The sequence below is a fragment of the Epinephelus moara genome, chromosome 14 (genome assembly GCF_006386435.1).
Source record: "Epinephelus moara isolate mb chromosome 14, YSFRI_EMoa_1.0, whole genome shotgun sequence".
In the NCBI taxonomy this organism is placed as follows: Eukaryota; Metazoa; Chordata; class Actinopteri; order Perciformes; family Serranidae; genus Epinephelus; species Epinephelus moara.
This window is the reverse complement of record NC_065519.1, coordinates 7,505,019-7,524,315: the sequence shown is the minus strand read 5'-3', so window position 1 is coordinate 7,524,315 and position 19,297 is coordinate 7,505,019. Positions and strand designations below refer to the sequence as shown.

Here is a 19,297-nt window from a genome sequence, read left to right as displayed (position 1 = left end):
CTGTGCAGTCGTCGTGTAAACCTACTCCTCTCAAACATCTTAAATAAACTCGACTTTGTCAGGTTGTATATTTCTGTTTGGGCTCTGCACACGCGTCCTGCGGTTCTTCTCCTCGCTGCAGCTCCATCATATCTGCGCCATTACAGCCAATTAGCTCCTCTGTCAGTAAGAGAGGGTGGTGGTGGTGGTGGTGGGCTGCTGGCCACTGGCTACTTCCTGCGTGTAAACTGGATCTATTTTTATGGAAATAGTTGGAGATTTAAATGATTTACTCTGGGAGCAGCGCTGTTATGATGTGGATTCTTTGGGGGATTCAGAGGTCGCTGTGGTTCGGCTTCATTAACAGTTTGGGCTGAAGCAGCGTTCTGTTGCTTGTTTATTAATACACTTCTTTTCCTCATCGTCTTGTCTCCCTTTCCTGCTCTTTAATCCTCTCCTCTTTCTGTCCCTCTTTCATTTAATATCTTCTTTCTTTCCTCATTTTGTCTCCTTCTTTGCTCCTCTGTCCCTTCCCTCCTTTTCTGTCCTCTTTTTATTCTCATGTGCATTTCCTGTTTATATCTCTCTCCTCGCTGCCTCCCCTCCCTCCTATCTTTTTATTTCCTTGAGAGTGTTTCTGGTGAACTCAGTGTGTGTGCGTGTGTGTGCGTGTGCGTGCGTGTGTGTTGGCAGCCTTTCAGATTCAGTGTGACAGCTGTCGTGTTACCTCAGGGCTCTGTCCTCCTTCTCGCTCCCTTTCCTCCTCCCTCTTTCTCCTCCTTCCCGTCGTCATTTGGCCGTTGCAGTGTGTCAAAACAAGAAGTGATGTATGTTTCTTTTTCATCCTGTATCTCTGCTCGCAGGGAGATTTTTTCCCTTTCTGTTATAAGCCATTATTACACAGTATTTTTACTCGGGGTTAATGAGAAAGCTGACACCGGTTCGAAGAGATGCCCTGACCTGCTGGCTGCAATTTTTTCCCAAACAGAAATATCAACTCAGAGTGATGGAGCTGGAGCTTCCCTCCTCTCTCTCTCTCTCTCGACAGGAATAACAGAGCAGTAAAATGGTTGTTTGAACTGGACGTGTATTCTGTTCCAGCCCTGCCGCTCCATCAGAGAGACACTCGGGCCTCTGTGCCTCCAGACAGACTGATGATAACCTCTGTTAGCTGTGATCAGAGAGGAGCTCTGTTCTGCTGCTCAGACACAAAGCTCAGCTGTGAGCCTCACAACCACTCACCAGCTCTTTGATATCCTTTAAACTGACGCATCGACCCAGGAAAGTCCTGTTTGACTCATATCTGAATGATTACCAGATCCATGTCTGAGACTAAATGTTACAGGGTCCTAAAAGGTGAGACGTCTGTGCAGGTTTTGGTCGTCTCCCTTTTTCAGCCAGTGAACACATTGTTCCTCAAGACAAAGATGGTTAAAATAATTGTACAAAATCACTGTACATAAATGAAATTAGATGAAGATATACGATGCAGGATGTGTTAGTTACTCATTATAAACAGTGTCATCAGTGAAGGTGCTTCGTCAGCTTTATGTTTCATCGCTATATTCGCGGGTTTTTTTGGCGCGGTGTCCACTGTGTTTTTAGCTTCCTCCTGGATGCCTGCTGCTTACGGTCTGGCACTTGACTGCTGCCTATTTATAAAGTCCTCACCTGTGTGCTGCTCCCAGTAATGTCCCGAATACGTCAAAACACAGGGAAATAAGAAAATGCAGGCAGAGGGCAGAGTCTCTGGAGATAAATACACCACCATACACTTTCAGTGGGTCACAAGTGATGATTGAGAAAGTTTATTATTAAAATAAAGTGTAAAGAGATGCACTAAATGATCATGTCCTCTATGGTAGAGGTTCCCAACGTGGGTTTGGTGTAGGGCTGTGACGGTATGAATTTTTTCTTACCGCAGTAAAAAAGCAACATATTGCCCTAGTTTGGCGATCAACTGCCAGTGCCACCCCCAAAGGTTGCGGTCTTAGTTTTTCTTTTATTGAAACCGCTGGCTCTTGGTGCTCTTTGCAAAGAGAGTAATACACATGTCAATCATGAACTTATCTGTAAAATTCTTAGGTTTATCAGTGATGTGTAAGAACTACATGGTCGGTTGGGTTCTCTTCTCATAGTGACAGAGTGGCAGGATGACGGGTGACTCATATGAACGGCCCATCGTGGGTTGAATGCACATCGACAAGTCCGTGCTATGTACATCTGGTGTATGAAATGTCTGTATTACTATGATGAACTTGTCACATCTCAACCGTGTCCAGGCGCTGTTTTACTCCCTCTCATGCTGTTCTTCTACTTACACAACTGAGGTTTTATCCAAGGTCGTTTCCGCAACTTCAGTGTAGAGATGCTGACGTTTATTACAACTTCAGTCGTGTCTGGTGTCTTAAAATTCAACACACAGTTCTGAGTCAGCTCGCTCACCGGTGCACCTCCAGTCTGCTTTCGTCTTTGCCCAGCAGAGGCACAACCATAGACTGTATAAATAATGGATGTTGAAATTACATCAGCCATCGGTTCGTGGACTGCCAATTTGAACCCTCAAGTTTGGCATTTTGGCCGTCGCTATCTTGGTCTTTCCAAGCCAGAAGTGACCATATTTGGACGAGAGGTTGGAGGATGATGACCTCAGTGCAGTAGCATCATGTGACAGTGGTACTGCACTGATGTGGTCACAATCACAGTGCTAGTTTGGTGGCCCTCGCTGCTCAACGATCATAAGGACTATCAAAAATTAAAAAAAGAATGAAATGTAATGTGGGCATTGGTGATGCATATTTTAAATCTAAGATGTTTTATTTATTTATTGTGCTGTTAACAACATGTATTTGGAATTGTTATGCAAAATTAGTCTGTTTCTTTGTCATGTGTCGCGTGTCTGTGTGCCGACACCTTTCATATTGTTTAAAAGTCATCTTTTTGGACAGAGATGGTTTACTATGCTGAAAAAAAAGATGCTGAACGTGATATTCATCAACTTTAGAAACTCCACATCTTGGTTTAGTTTAGTTTTATTAATAAATGAAGACACCTGCACTATATTTGATCTGATATGAGACAGACTACAGCATCAATCTGAGCACTGTGACAACATTGTAGTGATCACCCGTATATTCTGACTGTCAGACTTACATCACTGCCCACCTGTCAACAGCTTATTCATGTCTCCCACAGTTACACTCTCTACTCTACTCACAACCTTCAAAGTTACCCGCACAAGCACCGCTACATCATTATAGGAAATACTTCAGTTCTTTGTGTTCTCTCTCTGTAGATCACAGTATCGACTTCATGGCGATGGATGTGGCGGTGAACGCTGCAGCTGGAGCACTGAAGGCTTTCTTCGCCGACCTGCCTGACCCGCTGATCCCCTACTCCCTGCACCCGGAGCTGGTGGAGGCTGCAAGTAAGAATACACAGATAAACAAACAAACTGAACATCTGCAGGTCCGAGAAATGACCTGAGACATGATTTATTAAGAAAAAGAAAAATTATCCCGCTCGGAATTTTTACTCGACTGTTTTAAACTCCAAGATGTTAACTTTGTTCCAAACCTGATCATTATAACCGAGAAAAAAATAAAAAACAGATACAGATAAATACACACACGCATTTACTTTCACTCTCTTGTCTGTAAGTGCTTTCTCCAGCGCTGCAGAAGTTTAGTCAAGTTTACACTCACACAGCTTTCTGTCATGTCACACAATCTTAAGAGGCTTTTTTCAGCTGCAGGATGTCAGGCATCTACACTCTGCTCTGCGTGTGTGTGTGTGTGGTCGTACATTAGTGATACTGAGTGCTGCTGAAACCACCAGGCTGACGACAGCAGATTAATGAGCCAAAAATATACACACTGCTGCTTCTTCTTCTCTGGAAAATGAGTCAAATATAGAAGAAACACCTCTTCTCGTTTCTTTATTGTCTTTTTTTCTTCAACGCAATGTTCTCGTCTCGCTCTCTGCTCCTCTCTCCACCTCCTCCTCCTCCTCCGCTTCCCTCCGATACCTCTACCTTTTGCTTTCTGTCAATCACTTTCTTTTTCATTTTGTTGCCTTGCTTTCACTTTCTATTTCTGATGCATGCATACATCCATCTTGTCTGTCTTTCCTGTCTTCTCCCCCTAATCCCAAGGCCACAGTCAGGTTATGGTGACTGTTTGACCCTTGACTTCCTCATTGTCTGTCATTCTGAGCAGGTTTTTTTTTTCATGTAGAACAAGAGAAGGCTGCATTGTATGTAGGCCTGTCAAAATATCTACCTTTGTTGGATGATTTATTGTCCCAGAAATAATTGCAATGAAAGATATTATTCCCATTTTATGTCACGGACATAATGATAATATAATAGCATAACTTTAAAGAGCAATGAACTTTAAATTCTGAAGAATATTCAGACATTCAGAAAGCATAAAAAAGTCATTAACACCTGAATTTGTTTGTATATAAAGAAGAAAGAATATATAAAATGATAGTATCTTTATAGGAGTAGCCCAAAATTGCTCAGTTTGAGATAAAACAAACTCATGCAACTTAAAATACGAGCCTATCAAAGCTCCGGGAAAACTGCAGTAACCTCCATAATCTAGCCACTGTGCTGCAGTCGGCTCCCAGGGGTGGAAGGTCTGGGAGCCAGGTGGTTAACTGGTGGATTTACGGAGTCGAGGATGAAGTTGTTGGAAGGTAAAACTACAAACAAGAGACTTTTTAACTCACTAACAATTATCCGGACTGTGCCTCTTGTTCTCTAAAAGTGCAGCTGAATGCTGCTGATGTGCTAACGTTACGCTGAGTCGTCTTTGAAATATTGTTGTGTTTTTCTTTGGACTCATGCAGGAAGGCAGGGTGGAAAGAAAAAAAAAGGGAGAATCACTGCACCCAAGTATTAAGCCCTTTTCTCCCAGAGATCAAGCTTTAGAGCTGCTAGGACGTTCCTCCTTTACACCACCTTTGCATTTTTACACAGAACCAGACAATGGCGGTACCATCATGTGATGGGCATGACATGTAACACATGGGCATTGCTTATAAACAACATGCCAATAAAAATCATTTACTGTCCCTGTTGTTTGGCGGCTGATCTTGTCCTCTGCTGGAAGACTAAGGGGCTCACCGACTTTATTGCTCTCCCAATTTGCAGGCAATTTACGGCTTCTGTTCTTCCTCTTTGAGTTAGCTGCTAACTGCTACAAGCCACATTTTAAATCTCTGGCAGTGGATTCGCACACATAACATGCCATCAAAACGTCACACCTGTGCCTCCCATTGTCCCATCCTGCCGGCTTTCCCCTTTAAACAGATATCGTTTCAGTGCAGTTACTACCCTCGTTCCTATCTCAGAGGCGAGACAACTCCGTTCCCCCATTCCATGATTGTACATTTTGTACAGAGCTGCGAGATGAAATAACAGCACAGTGTTCCCTTCTTTAACCAGCAGTGTAAAAGGGGCTTTATAATGGTTCTGTAAACCCTTCTGTTTATTCTGGCATCATGTAGGCTGAAATACTAGTGACATTCTTATGCAAACACACATGTAAACACAATGGGCATTATCAAGGTCATGTCCATATATCATGATACTCTGTCGACACTGTAATGAGTGTAACGGGTCTAGTCATATGTACAAGAACATCATCAACATCAGTGGACATGCTGCTGAAATCTGCACTCAGATAACAATGATCCACACTCAGCACTGCTGTAACAACAGTCAGTGTGCGTTCATAAAGGAGCCTCAAATAAATAATGGATAAAGTCAAATGTAGTCTTCTCTTCACTCCGTCACATGGATTCTATTCAGTAGATTCTAATGTTGAACTGACTTTTAGTGACATTTGTTTTCCTGTTTTACTCCTAAGCCTCAAACACTGCCCTTTACATCATTCATTCATGTATTTATTTATTCACTCACTCACTCACTCACTCACCCAGTGGTGTGACTGTGTTTCTATCCAGCATGTTTTCACTGATGTTTTCAGCGGAGGATTGTTTTTATCTATATTTTATTTTCCTCCCTGGAACAAAGCTCACAGCAGCAGCAGCGGCCTCGTTTCCAGACACAGGGTTCATTAAAGTTTCATGAAATTGTAACTAAAACTCACCATTTTCAGTTTTATCTCCTTACTGAACCCGTTGCATTGTGGGTACACGGTGCGGACATCATTTTTCAGCCCCATCAGACTGGTTCATATATAAATATAATTAAAGGGGATCAAATCGTTATATCCGTCCTATTAGTCCCCGTCTGTGATATTTCTAGGTAATGTTGAAATATGGCAGCGCAGATTGGCGACCTTTGACCTCTTACAGCCATTAGAGGGTCAAAGGCTGCCGTTGGCTCCTCGTTAAGATGATTGATGGTGCGCAGGGTGAATAAATCTGTGTGTCGTTACATGTGCGGTTGTAAATTTGTGTCTAAAAATATATGAAAGGGTTCCCGCTGCTCCTGGAATGTCTGGAATATTCTCCAGGATATTCCAGACACAGGGGGAAAGTCGGGGTTGTGTTAAAGAAGCTTTGTTGTGACAGTCCGAAGGTAAAAGCTCTTATATCACATCTGCTCTTTAAATATTTAATAAGTGAGCAGAGCGTTTCAGCTCCAACGAGCTTTCGCTGGCGGGAAAGTGATGGATTCTCAGGAGAGGATGAGGTGTATCGAGGAACTTCACAGACGGTTGACTCTTCAGGAATAGAGCAGGATGGGATTTCTTTTATGTTTATTTGTTATTGTTTTGTTTTACTGCCTCTCAGACTTCTGCACAGCTTTCCATTTTATTAGATCATATTATCTGTACCATTTTCTTATTTTTCTCAGACTAGATATTCTGTTGCTGTTGTAAAAGACTTTTCACACAGTCCAGAAATCCTTGGCGTGTACTGTCCCTTTAAGATAGATAAAATAAGAGAGAAAGAAGAGTGTCTTACAAGATCCTTTTAATCTTATTGACAAGTTGACTCGTCAGTCAGTAGAAAATCAATCTGGCAGTTTTAGAGGGAATAACGTTATTGATGAAGTGATGGCGCCACGGTGGTGCAGTGGTTAGCATTGTCGGCGTGTACCCTGACTCTCGCCCAAGGTCAGCTGGGACAGGCTCCTCCAGCTCCCCCGCGTATGAATAAATGAATCGATGACAAGTTGAGTCGTCAGTCAGTAGAAAATCAATGTGGCAGTTTTGAGAGGTAATTAAGTGATTGACAAAGTAAATTATAAATCCAGTTAAAGTACAGAGCACTTGCTTATTACATCTCTAGGCTCTTGGAGCTCCAAACACCTTTCATCGTCATTGTATCGTTAAAAAACACAATAAAATTAGGGGTGCTACTCCTGTAAGACGCCGGCAGTTAAAACTGGAGCCTTCATATGTTCAACCTCACACTGATAAATAACAGACAATAAATCAGTCTAATAGGTTAAACAAAAAAACTAGTAGGCCTGTTAATATTACGCTTATAGTGTAGTAGTAAAAAAAGGGCCAAAAAGGTTCATCCTGTGTATTTCAATTTTTCAATAGAGTGACATACTTAGCTTGACAGAACTCAATGAACAAAAACAGCACACACACAAAAAGGCATCAAACTGGAGAGCAGAGAGTCGCTGCTCAAATGCACGCTGCCATCTTGCTCCTGTCAGATTGGAGATTAAAACAGTAATCGACCAAACATCATCAACATATTTTACATAAAGCCACACATCAAAGCCCCCCGCCTGACTGTAAAGCACTTTGTCTCTCCAGTTTAGAAACATTTAAAATTACAACACTAAAACACATGGGCTCAGCTCAGCTGCAGCAGGGAGGATAAAAACAGCTTCAGTTTTTAGGTCATTAACACTCTGTGATCAAGTCCCGCAAAGTACCTGAAAATAAGACACAATGTTTACCCCAAATTACAGATTGATTAGATAGACAGCATTCAGAGCCGCAGCGTCATCAAGTCAAAAAAACAACAGGCTGAGAGCCACTTTGTTGACAGGAGCTAACAGACAATAACACCTCACATGTGTCTAATAGTCCTACAGTGCATAAGAATGCAGTTGCATGCTGCATTACAGGAAGAACATTAAAATATTGAACATTACAGACAGGAAAACCCTATAAAACTTTGTATATTAGCCCAAATTGAGGCTCAGTAGAAGTGTTTTATTTCCAGTGTGTAATTTAATAGTAACAGTTTGGTTATTAGTCAGCTGTTTGGTGCCGCTGTGGCTTTATTAAATCTGAACACTCACACACAAATATGTTTCCTTACTCTGCAAAAACTGACCTGCTTTGTTTTTAACCAGTGCAGAGTCAGACGAGATGCAGGCCAGTATTGTTTCTGCCCACAGGGCTCAGTGCCGGTGTGTTAGTGTGTGTGTGTTTGTGTATGTGTGTGTGCGCACGGCGTGGGAGTTGCTCTTGGCAGCATCTCAGCCTTTTGTTTTCCAGAGTGTATAATTTCCGTTTCCCAAGAGAGAGTGTGTGTAAAATGTTAAATGCCTTCTGTCCTCTCTCCTGCGTGTGTGTGTGCTTGTCAGAAATCGTGGACCACATGGAGCGTCTGCAGGTGTTGCGGGAGATCGTGAAGAAGTTTCCCTCTGTCAACTACCAGGTCTTCAAATACATCATCACACACCTCAACAGGTAAGACACACACTCGCAGAAACAACCCCACTCACACACACACACTCTTAGCCCACATACAGGACACATACACACACTCACACACACTGCACAGTCAGTAGGATGTTGTTTATGACGGAGTTAAATCCTCAGTATGAAGCTCCAGCAGCAGCTAAACGCCTTGATGCTCAAATGTACGTACATCTGCGATGACAGTGAACACATCACAGCAGGAAACTTCATTAACACTTAAAATCTGCCGTCTGACACGTGGCACATTGTAAACGATGCAGTTTTGACATTAAGTTGAAACATTCTGAGTATTTGTGCCTTTATTTTTTGTACGTTTGCAGATGCCTCCGTATGCACTGCAGTGGTGATTGGATTTTGGATTATTTTTGAGAAAAATGTGTGTCGTGAGGACATTTACAGTAAATTTAAGTTGCTATAAAACATCCAGCAGAAGATTAGATTGCTGATGTTGTGTCAGAGAAGGAGACTGAGCCAGTGGATGAAGGCGAGCTCACTTTATTCCGTCCTGTCTACAGTGATTATTTCTTAAACTGGCTATTTAGTCGTAGTTTCTACCTAAAGAATTGGTGGCCTAAACAGCTGCATTGATTCTGTCAGAGCTTTGAGTCTCGTTGGGCCCACTGCAGGAACATTTTCACATTCTTATCTTAACACTTATTTCCTTTTTTGTTTGTGAGGTTTGTTTGTACAAGTGTTTCAGGTTGGATTCACTGAACTCTCCTAACTGGGCGAGTGCTTGTTTCAGCCTGATAAATACCACCTGTTCATGAGGACGAGCACGTCCATGAGATTTCATCATTAGCACAATCAATGCCCAGAAAACTGGCGTATCAAGCTGCCTGTGCTGCTCTGTGTGTGTGGGCGGGCTTCATTCACAAAAAATGATACCAAAAAGACTTTCTCACTTCCTGCTGTCAGCAATCAGCTGACAGAAACATAACAAGTGCAGCAGCGTCAGGAGTCTTATTAGTGGACCTGAAAATAATAGCTGCCAACAACATGTCATCAGAGCAGCGCCGTACTGTATGAGATTTAACAAGGGAATGCTTTAATGTGTAGTTAGATGCTGTACAACGTCTTTTAAAGCAAAGCGAAGCATGAGTAATACAAGAGGCGGTGAAGGTGGGGTGACATTTACTGACATATTAGACGAGTGAATATCACTTCATCAGCAGGTGATGTAGCTGTTGTTGCAACAGATGATGATACTGGACAGAAAGCTGCATTTAGACCCGGAGGCAGAGTGAGAACAAGTACTGAACTTTACTGAATTTTAATTTTGCATTAAATATTTTGATATTTTATTTTAGTTGCTTTTGGTGTCATATTTGAACTCAAAATTCATCCTGATTGATTTTCAACTGGATCTGTGTCACCGCACTGTGGAGTGTGTGCAGATGAACAGTGTTTGACTTCCCCCCCTTTTTTAAAAGATATTTTTGGGTCTTTTGAAAGGACAGTTATAGCATGAAGGGGGGATGACATGCAGCAAAGGGCCGTGAGTTGAAATTGAACCGACGGCCACTGCAGCAAGGACACAGCCTTTGTGTATGGGGCACCTGCTCTACCAGATGAGCTAGTGGGCGCCCCGAATTCCCCATCTTGTCGCTCCCTGCTCGTGCTGTGAGCAAAAATCTTCCAGATGGCACAAAATGATGTGTTCTGCGTCACCTGGTAAATTGTGGCTGGCAAACTGTTGTGAGGCTCTGGGAGCTGGCAGCACAGGGGGCGCTTTCACATAATTTATCTGCACACACTCCCCACCCAGCACTGACACAGACCTGGTTGAAAATCAGCCAAGTATCCTTTTAAGGCATTACAACCCTTAAACCAAATGTCTGTACATGTCTCCTACAGCAGGTCTAGATCACTCATAAATTTAAATAAATTTAGTGAAATTTATAAATTCTCTTTAATTACTCTTACATGCCACCTAAAGACCAAACACTTCACCCACAAAATAACCATTTGTACATCGATTAGTCGTCCTGTGTTGAGTTAAATTTATGAAGAAAACGTTGTTTCCTTGGTTCCTCCCTTCCTGGTGAACGAAGAATAAAAAAAATGGGAGAAAATTCTTGATAATTGGGATAAAAAGTGGTCTGCGTTTACAGAAAAACTAGTTTTAAAACATCCATTTACAAACTCTCACACAACTTGTGCAGTATAATCCAAGTCTCATTTACCCAGTTGTATGCTTAGTACTTCCCAGACGTAGCCTGGAAATCCAGACCCAAATCTAGAAAGATTTAGGGTCTGGCCATGAGTAATGCAAATGGCCCAACTCGAGGGGCGGCACCAAGCATGCATTTGTAAATATCACTGCACGCAAGTGGATAACACTACGACCAATCAGAACAATACACGGGGTGACATATGCGCTTAGCTACCAGCGGAGCTAACTGGTAGATTAGACTCTTGTCGTATCCGGTCGGCAAAACAGCAAAAACGTCCTTCTTGCAAAGGAAAGATTCGAGCGCCGTCTTCTGTTCCTCTTTTAGAGAAAAAGCCAAGTCTAACTCGTTCATTGTTGCGGCCAAAGCCGTTTCAAACAACTAATGTTCACCCGTAGCCATCTTGCTATGTTTACTGACTGATTCCGGACTTCGTCGTCGCAGCGCTGTCGTCATCTGTTTAGCTCGCCTCTGGCCCGCCTATATCAAATACACCGATGTGATTGGTGCAGCTCTGCTCCAGGGGCATAGGTAATGAGCATCATTACTGATTGCCAGAGTGACTCGTTGAGCAAATTCAAATTGTGCTCTCGTGAGAACTCTGGATTTCCAGGGTATCCCAGACGTGCATTTTTGCTAAAACTTTACAATTTAAAACACTTCTGCACAGATGAGTAGCGTGCCTGGTTAAGCAGATGCCTACCCAGGTGCACTCTTTATACGTGGAAGTGTTTTAAATAGTAAGGTTTTAGAGAAAATGAATGTGTCTGAGAAGTACTGAGCATACGACAGGATAAATGAGACGTGGATTACACTGCACCAGCTGTGTGAGAGTTTGTAAGCGCCTTTAGTTCATCAGGAAATTTCTTAGTTTTTGGATTCTTCGTTCACTGTGGAGACATGCAAGAAAAAGAAGGTTTTCTTAATGAAGTCAGCCTAACACGGGGTGAGCAACTGATAATTAAATGGTCATGTTTTGGGTGGAGTATTCCTTTAACAGTCCTGTCGTCACCCTGCAGAAAGTTTCCCTTCATCCTGTTCAGCACAGCGGCCAACAGGCTGGACAGTGTTCAGTGACAGAGAAATGACAGCCGTCATTAATCAAATTACTCTTATGAAAATCTAATTACTCACCCCCTAATCATTATGTCACACTTCATTAATTAATGACTTCATCAAAACATCAGTCCACTGACGCTCCAACAAGACAAAATCAGCTCATTTTCTTGTCGCAGCTGGCGGCTGTTTATTAAATCACATCACTGCACAACTTTAAAGGAGCAGTGTGTAAAATTTAGAAAGGTTTAGTGGCATTTAGCGGTGAGGACTGCTGATTGCAACCAGCTGAAACTTCTCTGAAAACATTTTAACATGGGGGTCTACGGGGATTGACTCGTGCTTGGAGATGGCCTCAAGTGGCCATTAGAGGAACTGCAGTTTTAGGCACTTAACATGTTGGCTTCATCTTTCATCCGCAGAGGTTGAAGCTTTGTTTCAGCATTTTTAGCTGTGATGAAGAGTTTTGTGAATAGGCACTTTGTGGATGACTTTTTCGTAACAGTCTCTCTCCACCTGTTTCTTCCCACAGGGTGAGCCAGCACAGCAAGACCACCCTGATGACGGCCGACAACCTGTCCATCTGCTTCTGGCCCACGCTGATGCGGCCCGACTTCGAGAACAAAGACACGCTGTCCACCACCAAGCTGAACCAAGCCGTCATCGAGTCCTTCATCCTGCAGAGCGACTACTTCTTCCACGGCGGCGAGGTGGCCGAGAGCTCCAGCAGCGAGGGCACGCCGCCGCCGCACTGCCACAACATGGTGGAGGCTCTGCTCCCTCTGCAGCTGCCTCCACCCTTGCAGCCGCAGCAGATCCAGCACACCCTGCACCCCGACCCGCTCATCTAAACAGCCACCAGAGCATGCTGGGACATAAAGTCTGGGGGTTGTTTGTGTGCAGCTGCCAGCCGCTTTGGGCCATCAGATCGCCTGGAGGTCGTCTTCTGCTCTACAAAACGCCGCTCGGCTGTTAGAATAAAAAATAAAATGAACCCGGTTGGTGCAGCTGCTGTTTGTCATCGACTTTGAGGTGAATGAGCTTCGGGGGTTTTAGAGACACATCGACCGTTTGTTGGATTAAACCTAATCTGTGAGATCGGCTCATCCTGTGAGGTAAATCCTGGATTAGAGAATTACAATCGGACGTCACCTTTTTTGGAACTAATTTTTGGATCTGACTGCCCCTTTTATGATACGGAGACTGAGAACAGTTGATGATTGAACTGATTTGATTTGGCACATAGCGACAACACTAATCGTTTAGCAGGGTCTGACTACTTGGACTTACTTTGGGGCAGACAATAGATTTACCCTCCTCCTACTTTACCCTGATGAAATAGCACACTGGGGTCCTGAGCAGGTCCCCCTTAAACCCTGTCCCCCTTCTCCTGCTCCGAGACAACAGAAAAGGGAATTTAAAACTTAGAGAGTCCCCACGACTGCAAATACGACACCTGATTTATGAGATATTTGACTGACTGGTTCCTGACTCACTGACTTTTTGACATTTCGGCACAGGAAAACATTTCTTCTTCTTTTGTCGCCCTTTGACCCAAAGTCGGTCGGTAAGAGGAGGCGAGGGGACGTAATCTCATGCAAGAACTTTTCCCTCCGACGCCACACTGCAAGCAAATGGTGGAATAAATTGTGGATTATTTTTAGTCTTGGGGAGTCTGGTTTTAAAAGACAAAATGAAATGATCCCTCCCCCGCTACGTGAACTTTGACCCCCTTAAAGGACAGCACATGCACGGTTTGTGTCAAAGGTCCCACACGCCAATTTCATGTCTGTTTGCGTCGTTTTTATCATTTGAACTCTTTATTTCTTCTTTCTTTTTTTTTAAGTATGTTTTTGTAGCGTCTGATTTCTACCCAGTTTGTGTGTGATGACGATGATGATGTGTGTGTCTGTGTGAACTGACCTGTGGTCTGTGTTACAGCCAGTTTGAACCTTCTCCGCAGAGGGAAGGGGGGATTCAGGAGGGAATTAAAAAAACGCGGACTGACGGACTTGTAACAATCCGTACGAGAGAATCAGACTTTACGGACTTTACTGCAAACCTTCAGCCCAACTGACTCGTCTCTTTAGAGCCTCTAACTCTTAATGCAACTACCGACGACCCCCTCGATGACGGCACATGCGCGAGGAAACCACTACGATGCATTCTGGATCTGTCCGGTTTTGAGGAGGCGTCTTCCGTGTTCGGTGACTTCCTTCGCTTCGTGGAGGACGCTCCTTCATTTCTACTTTTGTTCTCCTGTTCTGTTGGTTTGTTGGAAACTAAAATTTGCATGTCTCTGTTTTTTGCCACTTAGTGAAAAAAAAGAAGTTTAAAAAAAATGAAATGAAACACTCTGAAACTCTAAAGGAGCTCTGAAGATCTGCATTGTTTTAACTGAATCTTGTTTTTGGTTTAAGGGGAACATTTCCACAGAAAAACTCTAAGAGGGGTTTAATTTTTTGCATTTGTTTCTTTTCCTTCATGCAAGAAATCAACTCTTAATATCATATTTTTGGTTATATGTCGAATAGTTTTCCCTAAATAGAGGAAAGAAGTATATATAAGTATATATATATATAAATTTATCAGCAGCAGAGGTTGCTGATTTAGTGAAATACCACGGGGTACTGGACTGTATAATCTGTCAGAAGCTATAATCATATTTCTTTGTGGTTCTGATGGTGTAACTGAAACCCATCTTTTTTTTTCTGATGGTGTGTGAGTGTGTGAATGTGTGTGTGTGCAGAGGGGCGGGTGCTTGATAACAGATCTGTGGGTTTTAATCCTCTTTGGCTCGTCTGAAAGAGAAGAGAAAATCCCTCGCCACTTTCTTCATCGATGACACTTTGAGGTAGGACGAGGGCGGAGGAAAATCGCCAGAGGGTCCAGATTAATTTAGTAACACCTGAAACTTGTGTTCAGCTGAGCCCTGAGTTTGTCTGTCTCGTTGGGTTGTATCCATGCTGAGTATCGTCAGCAGCTGATAGCAAACACGAGATGACATTAAACATTTATCACGGTTTTCCAGGTATTTTCTTAATCTTCAAACACTCGTCTGTCCGTCTGGATAAAAGTATTCCACCTGCTGCATGAGAAAGATTTTTGTTTCCATGTTGGAACAAAGATGATGGTCAGAAACAACCTGGTCTCACTCCCAACTCATCAAATACTGACACTTGGACAGTAGCCCTCGGCAACAGACACAGACACACCAAGGCACCCTGAGGGGTCATACACATGGCGTGTTTTTTGCACCCCCAAATTAATTGTTTTCAATGTGGATACATGGAAGGTGCACTCAAAACGCCAGAGTGACACCGTCGTGGTGCACAAGCACTCCCGAGCGCCTACTTTTCAGAGTTCGACGGCTCTGTCCTGAGATAAACCAAGTTCAACTTTTGGAACGCAGCAGTCTGTGGTAAACACGAAAAAGTTGATCATTTTTGTGTAGAGCTGCCAGAGCTTTACATCTGTCCCACAGGCAATCAGCCTAAACAGCGCCTGGAAGAAGATCAGCTCTGCACTCCTGCAGCCTGCCACCGTGCTCTTGAAAGCTGACACAAAAGAGGCATAAAAGCAGTGCCCAGCACCCAACCTCGCATTTTCCAGGAGGTTAAAGATGCAGCATGTATATGGGTCATTTTTTGACACTCCAAGCAACGGCCAAATTATAATGAGCAATGGTGGGCAGTCAAACAAACTCTGGACTTTCTCTCAGAGATTGCTGTTTGTGTCCCATGTGAAACCAAACGTAATTTTAATGACAATGTAGTGTGCTAGTACGTGTAGCATACTACGCTAGCGACGTATGTGACCTGACGTTACATTAGGTTAGTAGCAATCGTGCTTATTTTAAGCCAAACCTCACCATGTTCTTTAGTTGCCTAAACCTGAGGAGGTCAACCTAAAAACAAAGAGTTTTAACCAACATTCTAAGTTTATTTTGAAAAGAGACTATGCATTTAACAAATGGAAAATATACATTTCCGGTGAAACTGAAGTTTATTTTGAAAAGACACAGTGCATGTAATAAGCATAAATTCACAAGCCGTCCCTGTGCGTCCAAAACTCAGAGTGTCATAGTTTAACATGACGGGCCATTAACTAAGCGTCGGTATTTGACGAGTTGGGATTCAGAATGTGTTGCCAGAAATGATTTAAAAATCAATTTATTTTACACGTCCGTAATTTCAGTGTCTGAATAATTTCCATTAAATTTCCTGGAAAGAACTTTATTTATTACAGTTGTGGAAAATATGTACTCAAGTACACTTTTCAAGTACTTTACTTCAGCACTACTTTACACTGCACTACATTTCACAGGGAAATACTGAACCTTTTACTACATTACATTTATTCTAACTACTTTTAACTCCATATTTTTTTACACTATATTGTTGCCACTTTCACTTGAGTAAAGGATCAGAATATTTATTTCCACTTCTGTTCATTTGGTCCTAATTACAGACAAAGTAGAATTAATATCAGTTAATTGGCAACACCACCCAGAGTCTTTTAATCAGGACACAGCAGGTCAGCTGAACGTGTCCACAGGCAGGTAAACAACTTAACATCCACAGAGAATAAAGTTTTCAATCAGAAATGAGTTATGAATAATAATTATTTGATTTTAATTACAGCTCGTCTTAAAAAGGAGTAACTTTTTTCCTTTTAATTAGGACCAAATAACCCAGTTCTTACCAGGAAATGTACGAGGAAATTATTTTTGAAATTATGTAAAAACTTCTATAATCAGTTGTCATGTCTGTATTAATGTTGCCTGGAATTGTTTTGTCAATTTATACACAATAATGTGTTTATATAAGGAGGTACTGTGTCATTCCTGGTAACAAGACGAAACTTTTTTCCTTAAATCTCGTGCACCTGAGGGAATATTATTAGATCCAGATGTACATACAAGTCTTTTAGGAGTCCGAAAATAACTTTTAAACGAGTGCTGAAGACAACTTGAGATTAAATCTTCAAGAATTCTGTTTATTTTTTTGTAAATTACAGATCAGAAGAGGTTAAGACTCTTTCCAACCTGCATTCTGACTCTATTGTGATGTTTGAGTTGACATGGTGTTAAAAGTTTGGCCGCCAAATTAAAAGCCTTTTTTAAAGCTTATTCATTCACAGTTGAGCGCACTGTTATTAACTTCCTCTCTGCTCCTTCTGCAGCAGTCAAGTGCAGTTCATTCCTTAAACTTAAGATCGATCTTATGGTTCCTTCATGTGATGCTTTATACCCAGAATGCATTGCACTGCTAGTTGCTATTTGTGTGACGTATGGTGCTCCTCAGTAGGAAATGTGGACTGAACCAGATTCGTCTTTACAAATGTGATCAGCAAAAAGTGTCTCGATGAATGTCAGCGGCGGGGTATGAATCCAAATATTTGAAAATGTCAAGCGGGGGTGCGTTCCATTTTAGATATGTGTCTCCTGTGTCTTCAAATTAGTCAGCTGTTTCCTGTATGGCGTCTTTAGGCAATTAATTTGAGGTTTAATCTTTTCTTTTTTGTCAAATTCTGCCAGTATTGTTGGTTTTATTTCTATTTTAAGAAAACAATCTATCAACAATCTACGTCTCATCTTCACACGAGTGCTGATAGAATCATCATAAACGCAGCAGGAAATAGATATATTATGATCATTTTTATTAATTTATTAAGCAACAATGCTGGTTCCAGCTCACCTATGTTTGGTTGTTCAGCTTGTTGTTTATTTTTATACTTTTAAATGTAATTTTGGGGGGTTTTCAGATTGTTTGCCAAACAAAACAATATTTGAAGAATTTTTAATTTGCAAAAACATGGTTTTGTAGCCCTCCTTTCTACAACTTCCACCTGAAATTTTAGGATCTTGGAATGATAACACGAGGGGACACAAATTTTAAAGGGTAGAAATGAACAAAGCCAACATGCAGTAGAATATAATTTTTTATTTTAATTTGAGTAAAAGGTGGCACTGAAGAGAAATGAAATGGAGCCAAAGCTCGTCTGAACATCGCCACAAATCTAATTTAGGGAACTTTAAAGGGCACTGTGAAGGGGACACGTGTCTGGAATGGGACCCACTGCAGACAAATGGGAACTAATTATCCTTTGAGGTGTGAATGAGAGGGTACAGGGTGAGTTAAAGGGGATAAATATTCAGAATGGAACGTAGCCAAAAGCCCATTTTAAGGTTTTATGATGTTGGACTGAAGGGGACGTTGAAGGGCACATTGAAGGGAGTGAAAGGCGACAGTGGAACAGAGCCGAGAGCGTCCTGATCTACAAGCTCAAGTCTTTTCTGGGGGGAGGGTTTGGTTGGGATGGGAGGGTGACGGGTGAGAGGGTGAGAGAGTGAGGGGGTGAGGGGGGGTCAGCAGCTGCTAGATAATAAAAGATTAAGCTGTTCGTCTGTAGTTTTTCATCAACCAATCAACTTGTTATTTTCTATCATTTTGTTGATAAGATCTGCTCATCCAGTCACACCGGTGTACAAACCAACTGACTTTTAACGTCATCCGCTGTATTATAGTAAATAAAAATGATTTTCAGAAATGAAAAACTCTAAAACAAGTTTTTTTCTGTTTTCTCCCATAATGTTTCCAAATAAAGTTTCTTTTTTTCCAAAACTGCTGAGTCTTTTTTTATTCCTTTAAAAATGAAAACAGTTAACAGTTTCCAGGTGATACGTGACATTGTAAATGTAATAATAGCAACAGAAGTCCTGTTGGTAACGAGTGATATAACTTTGGTCCTGCAAAAACAAATACTACTGTCACCCCCAACATGGTTTGTACACACACTGTTGCATTTAATACCATGTTACGCAACTTTCCGGGCTTAATCTGTGATTTTTATCTCCTAAAATTATAAATTTAATCTCATAATATTTCTAAATTTATTCTCATAGATCTATGACTTTATTTTTCATAGATTCAAGACTTGGAATCTTCTTGAAATAATCATGAAATCTAGGATTTTTTTTTCTTTAACATGACCCTAACTCTACTTCATGCTTTTCAGATAGTAATTTAAATTTTTTAAAAATTACAAAAAAAAAAAAGGTTTGATGTGCCTATAAGCAGGGTTCACACAGTCATAATTTTTTTTTTGGGAAAAGTTATGAAATCATAAAAACAGTGTTCCAGGCCTGGAAATGGTTTGGAATTAACAGTATGGTTTGGAGAAGTTTTGAATTAACCTTGTTTCAGACATTGTCTAAATAGAGTCGTGGAAATAAGGTAAAATATTATGGAAAAAGTTATGGAATAGTTTCGAAAATGTATTGGTGAAAATGTGTGGGAACCTTGATTATAATAAAAACATAAATTAAAGCTGTGATTCCAGACCTTTTTGGCTCGTGGACCTTCACAATGAAACAGTGTCTGGTCGTGGCCTTTTGTCGTGTTTCAGATGCTAATTCATACATTCACGTAGAAA

The 19,297-nt window shown here is 41.7% G+C and overlaps 1 protein-coding gene across 2 annotated transcripts in view; it reads left to right on the top strand.

The window, feature by feature from the left end:
• arhgap5 (Rho GTPase activating protein 5) overlaps positions 1-18,486 on the top strand; it is a 71,954-nt gene extending 53,468 nt beyond the window's left edge. For both annotated transcript variants that reach the window (XM_050061308.1, XM_050061306.1), the window contains exons 5-7: positions 3,275-3,406; positions 8,513-8,618; positions 12,393-18,486. In XM_050061308.1, coding sequence (XP_049917265.1) covers positions 3,275-3,406; positions 8,513-8,618; positions 12,393-12,711 — 557 coding nt within the window. In that variant the 3' untranslated portion in view covers positions 12,712-18,486. The remainder of the gene's footprint in view (positions 1-3,274; positions 3,407-8,512; positions 8,619-12,392) is intronic.
• The last annotated feature ends 811 nt before the right edge of the window (positions 18,487-19,297 follow it).